This window comes from Austrofundulus limnaeus, unplaced genomic scaffold (assembly GCF_001266775.1).
Source record: "Austrofundulus limnaeus strain Quisiro unplaced genomic scaffold, Austrofundulus_limnaeus-1.0 Scaffold38, whole genome shotgun sequence".
Taxonomy (NCBI): domain Eukaryota; kingdom Metazoa; phylum Chordata; class Actinopteri; order Cyprinodontiformes; family Rivulidae; genus Austrofundulus; species Austrofundulus limnaeus.
The window spans coordinates 2,632,237-2,638,076 of NW_013952440.1; the positions used below are offsets into that span (position 1 = coordinate 2,632,237).

A 5,840-nucleotide genomic window follows, 5' to 3' on the forward strand; every position below is an offset into this window, starting at 1 on the left:
GTCTATCTTTCTAATTACTTCTCTCTGTTTATCTCTCTCTCTATTTTCTCTTCACTTAATATGTAATTCATATCTACAGTCAGCTCAAGAACCAATAAATAAACTGTTCTGTGATGACAGAGTGCTTGACACACTTCTGACCATGTTTACCTCCAGGAGAAAACCGAGTGGTTTTCCATCACTTTCAATGTCCTTCCTCCAGGAGCCGTTTCTGTGACCTAACGCTGCGTTTACAAACTCCACYGGGGTCAACCAGCTCGTCTTGGTACGAATACTTTTCCCACGTTTCCCTAATGAAGAAAAGATGGTTGTTGTTTTTTTACCCTCCATCATCAGAGCTACACGTCTCTGACAGCAAAACTGCTGTAGAGTTTAAAACCCTGCCTAAAGTACTACGGATTCATTTAAAAAACAAAAAATACTTTTTTTTTGTCTAATCTATTCCAACAAAAYCACGTTTTGTTTTGTTTTGTGTGGTTTTGTTTTGACTGAGAGGGTTACCTGCAAATCGTTTTTCGTATAAAATCCCAGACAAACCCCGACACGTCACTGTGAACGTCCTTTTGTTGTCAAGGCTGGGTTCTGGCTGCTGCTCGTCCTGATCTTTCATTTTATTCACATGTTGTGAATAAAATAAACAAAAASTTGTTCAGTTACATCATTACATTTAGTCTTTTAGCAGAATTACATTTTGTGATGATCAGCACCTGTGTCGTCTGATGAATCTTCAGTTCGGCATGATGAAACCTCATCTTCCCGGTTACCTTCTTCATCCTCTTCACCTTCTTCATCAAGCACTAAAAGAAGAGTTTAAAAACAWCTAAGTGGAATCTCACTCTGGTGCYGTTTTATCTYCAACTATGTAGTGTATAAACATAAGAAAACTAAAAGAAATCATTGTAGATACAATTATTCAGTTTGAGTCCATGTTGCGTCTGGAAGGGTATCCGGTTCAAAACAACTTCCAACTTTGTCATGCGAACTCTCTCATAGTTGTGACTCCTGGCAGCAGCTGAAAGAAAAACGTTTAGAAGTCAATACAGAGTGTACAGTACATGTTTGAAACTCTTTTTAAAAACAAGCTCTGAGTTCTGCTGCTCTTTGTGATGCTACAGTCCCTTTACCAAACAAAATAAAAGTCCTCAGTCTTAAACTGCCTATGGCATGCATGTCATTTAAACACAAAAAGTCAAAGAAAACATCTTTGCATTTAAGAAACTTTGCATAATACACAACTTTGCCCATTTTGTCACATTACTAGAATATTTTCTTTTGAATTTGGCTCAGCCAAAGTGAAATGATTAATGGCCTGAACTAGCTCTTTGTCAAGTCCATACAGACTCCAAAGTGCTTCACACAGCAGTAGTTCACACATTCACACACTGATGGTAGTAAGCTACATTATAGCCTCGGCTGCCTTGGAGCAGGCTGACAGTGGGGGGGCTGCCATGCACCAGTGCCACTGTACCCTCTGACCACCACCAGCAGGCAAGACAGGTGAAGTGTCATGACCAAAGRCTCAATGACTGAGACACAGAAGGGTGTATTATCTTTCCAAAAATGCATTCATATTTATTACAAAAATTTTAAGTCACATGCACTTTAAACCATGTTTGTGACTGTTGTGGAATACTGATTATGTATCACCTTGACACTGTCCAATTGTTCATATCTTATGATATCGTCTGAACGTCATCTTCAAGCTGACCTACTTCATGTACCAGAACGAGGCACATTCTGATTGGTTGTTCATATCACATAATGATAGCTCACAGTATAACTTTGCTTGCCCGGCCTATGACAGCCGGGCCCACATCTTACAGACTTCGTGATTGCTTTCTGTTTAATGTCTGCCCATCAATAAATGACTTTATAATCATACCCGCAAGACTTTGTCTTTTAAACACCCTTTTCGCCGTGGTTCTGACCATTCTTGCCACGACAGTGACTAAAACAACAAACCTTTAGCTGAACGATTAGAAGACAGCTGAGGTTTCTTCACCTGCCGGGAAGAAATGAGATCAAATTTATGAAACTAGAATCAATAAATTAAAAAAAATAAAATTAAATAAATAAAAAAATCAATCTTCAGTAGTTTGTTACCTGTTTACATCTTCGTTTGTATCTTACTGACTTCAAGTGACCGTCCTGGAATCCAAAAAAAGAATAAAACATTTGCAAAGAAGTGAAGCAGTTTGACAAGTCRTGTCTCACATATCTAAAATCACTTTTCTTCAAACCTCAATCAGCTTTTTCAAAGGGATGTTTTCACATCGGATGCTCAGCTTCCAGTTTTTGGTGCGTTCCTTCCCTGCAAACCTCTCAAACTCAGTGGGAGTAAACCACTGGTTCTTGACGCAAATGCATTTCCCCCCTGAAATATTCAAGAGGTAAAATATTCAGACCAAGCTCTCAAAACAGGAAAMTAAAATGAGTCTAAAAGTCTGGACAGGTCATCCCTTTAAGGTCTGAGACGTTCCATCAAARAGAATCCCTCAGTAATAAAGACAAATCAGGGACTAGTACAGGTCTACTGATGGTTTTACTATCATCTATGCATCACTTAAATCTTCTTCCTAAAATGCTGAGCTGTGATTTGCTTTGTTGGAACATGAAAGGCAGGAACTGATGAATGAATATGGAAATATAATACATTTTTCTGCTGAATCCATTAAACTGGAAATAGAAATGGAGCTTAAATGTGGGGTGTGAGCTCAACAAGTAGATCTGTGCAGCTTCTGCAGTATTGTGGACTCTGTGCTGGAGCATTGTGTTGAACAGAGAGCTGAACAGCTCTATGTTCATTTATAAATATTAAGAATATATGCTATGTCATATACTGTAGCTCTACAGTTAGATTTTGTTCCTACCCACACCTCCCGTATCATTTATTTTTTAATCCAACAGACAGCAGCTTCTTCTATATCACTTCTGCAACACAAAGTACACAACAKACCCAGGAAGACAAAGTAAACTCATGACTTTGTAGAAAGTCAGACACTTCAGATGTTTAGTTTTACTTTGCTTCTCTAACCTTTAGCCAAACTGTCTCGTATAAGTGTTCCCTTCACGTGTCCACAGGTCACAGGCAGCTGGAACTTATAGGTGGACCAGGTCCAGATATCACCTCTGTCTCCTGTTTTCAAAGAGGAAGCTGGAAAATATATATATTTGGTGTTAGCTTATCTTTTTACACACACAACTTTATTCAACAATTCAGCCCATTTAACTTTTTATTTTTTCCACACCAGTGAATCTGAGGCATTAAGACATTAGTTTCCCTTTAATACCCATTAACAAGTGGACAGATGGGAAAGACGGATAGCACATGTGAATGACACGTTACAATAAATAAATACAAAAATAATTTTTTTAGCTAATTGTTGTTGTGGCATTGACAGCTTTGGGATGCGTAAAGCAAACCACAAGCAGGCCTTGTGGCCAGTTGTGGCATGTCATCTCAAAACAGTGCCATCATTGCCAGACCCAGCACACATCTTGTTGACAAACCACTTGCCATGACAGCAGTCAGAGAGCAGTGTCAGCTTGATACCAGATCTGACCCACACCTGTCTGCTATGTGGGAAAAGGCACAAAAATAATTGAATGTGGCATGAAAAGTAAGAATGCTCAACTGGTAAATTAATGAAAACAGAATATTGCCCAAGGCTAATGACCAAGTGGAGACACCTGAGTCCAATGAAGACTGGGGACAGGTGAGAGGTGAGAGTGGGAAGAACTGACTGAGGAAATAAACTGATGGCAGAAGAAAAACAAAAAAAAATGGAACAAAGCACAAAATACAGAAAATAAACATAATAATGATAATAATAAAAAAAGATAAATAAATCTTTACAAAAAGACCACTAAAAACAGATCCCAATATTTTGTCCTTTTCACACTTACTTGAAATTGTAGAACTCATTGTGCCCTAAGGTGTTGGAGCCTTGTCCTTTTGGTGTTTCTGGTTGTTTTCTCCCCTGAAAAGTGGAATTTTCAGACTTGAAAAATTTTTGCCATCATTTTTTCCATCACTTTTCCCGTGTCCTCTGGTTGGCCTTGTGAAAATTAAGCAAATCAGTTAAAATGTAAAGTACTGTTTTACCAAACACTGTGTTTTAAGATTACATTGCATTCAATTTTATATTCAAAATGTCAGCCTATTAAACCTATTGAATTAAGCTTTTTATGCATTTTAAGTTTTTAGTTTTTATTTATTTATAAAGCACCTTCATACTAAAAGCAGCTCAAGGTGCTGTACAAAATTATGCACAATAAACAAACCCATAAAAAAGAAAAACAACAACAATAACTAGATACCRCAAAGCGGTAACATAATGACCCCCGCACGCACAAAAGCACCAGAACTCAGAAGTCTTTATTCCTAATAAATGTCATGCTACTAGGTGCATCCCAAAATCATAGTGGCTTGGGGGGGGCACTGATTGGTGGGCCTGATGGATAGAGCTTCATCAGAGCTAAACAACAAAAGAAATCTGAAGCTTCTACGTTGAACAATTTCTGAGTTATAAGCATTTTTGCATGTCCAGACACCCCCTCTTTGAATGGAGCCCCCTCCTCAAATATGGGGTGTATTGTAAAGCCGTTGGCTGGCGCAGTGTAGGTCAGACTCATCTACAGCCCTGCCAAATTTCATGTTGATAGGTGCAGCCGTTTTTGTGCTACGGTTGACCAAAAATCACTGAAAAAAAAGTACGAAAACAATTTTCAGATAAATTGGGGGTCCGGGGGGGACTGATTGTGGGCCTGATGGATAGAGCTTCATCAGAGCTAAACAACAAAAGTAATTCGAAGCTTCTATGTTGAACAGTTTCTGAGTTATAAACATTTTTCATGTCCTGACACCCCCTCTTTGAATGGAGCCCCCTCCTCAAATAGGGGGTCTATCATAAAACCGTTGGATGGCGCAGTGTAGGTCGGACTCATCTACAGCCCTGCCAAATTTCATGTTGATCGGTGCAGCTGTTTTTGTGCTACGGTTTACCAAAAAAAAAAAAATCACTGAAAAATAAATAAATAATTAAATAAACAGTACGAAAACAATACGACTCCCGCTTATGCTTCGCGTGCGGGGGTCATAATAATACAATGAAAGCAACAATAAAAAAATGTAGTGATCAGGAAAGATACAGTTTAAGGAATACAGTTAAAAATGGTGTGTCTTAAGCCTGCTCTTAAAGATTGCAACACTCTGCAGCCCTCACATTCTCAGGCAGACCATTTCACAGACAAGGGCCATAGTACTGAAAAGAAGCCTCTCTGTATCTGTGTGTTCTGACTCTTGGAACTGTTAACAGCCCATTGCCAGAGGATCTTAGGGTTTGTGGCGGTTCATAGGGTAGTTCAGCCAGATAAGATGGTGCAAGACGATTAAGACATTAAAAAAAACCAATAAAAGAACCTTAAAATCAATTCTAAGATGTACGGGGAGCCAGTGGAATGATTTTAAAACAGGTTTAATATGAGCCTGCCTTCTGGTCTTGGTTAGCACACGAGCAACGGAGTTTTGCAACAGCTTCAGACTAGACAGGTTTTTCTTAGGAAGACCAGAAAGCAGTGCGTTACAATAGGCTAAACCAGTGTTTCCCAAAGTTGGGGTCGGGAAATATTTTCTGAATTAATGACATTTTTGCCTTAGTTGTTACAAAGGAGTGAGGTTAGTTTATTTAAAATGGATAAATGTGTATAAAAAATATTGTTATTATGCCCATGTTTAGTTGACCTGATACAAATGTTTATCATCCAAAAATAGTTGGGGGCACAGGTCTCTGCTACTGTTATTTTGTGGGTCAAATGCTGAAAAGTTTGGGAACCACTGG

General features: G+C 38.7%; 1 protein-coding gene across 1 annotated transcript in view; it reads right to left on the bottom strand.

Annotated features, from left to right (window-relative positions):
• Positions 1 to 5,840, bottom strand: part of LOC106516538 (nuclear body protein SP140-like protein) — a 13,531-nt gene that overhangs the window by 6,932 nt on the left and 759 nt on the right. The window contains exons 2-10 of the mRNA XM_014006945.1: positions 3,907 to 3,980; positions 3,035 to 3,154; positions 2,241 to 2,374; positions 2,104 to 2,148; positions 1,963 to 2,002; positions 908 to 1,012; positions 708 to 797; positions 502 to 603; positions 151 to 290 (exon numbers count right to left, since the gene is read on the bottom strand). Of these exons, the coding sequence (XP_013862399.1) occupies positions 151 to 290; positions 502 to 603; positions 708 to 797; positions 908 to 1,012; positions 1,963 to 2,002; positions 2,104 to 2,148; positions 2,241 to 2,374; positions 3,035 to 3,154; positions 3,907 to 3,925 (795 nt within the window). The 5' untranslated portion in view covers positions 3,926 to 3,980. The remainder of the gene's footprint in view (positions 1 to 150; positions 291 to 501; positions 604 to 707; positions 798 to 907; positions 1,013 to 1,962; positions 2,003 to 2,103; positions 2,149 to 2,240; positions 2,375 to 3,034; positions 3,155 to 3,906; positions 3,981 to 5,840) is intronic.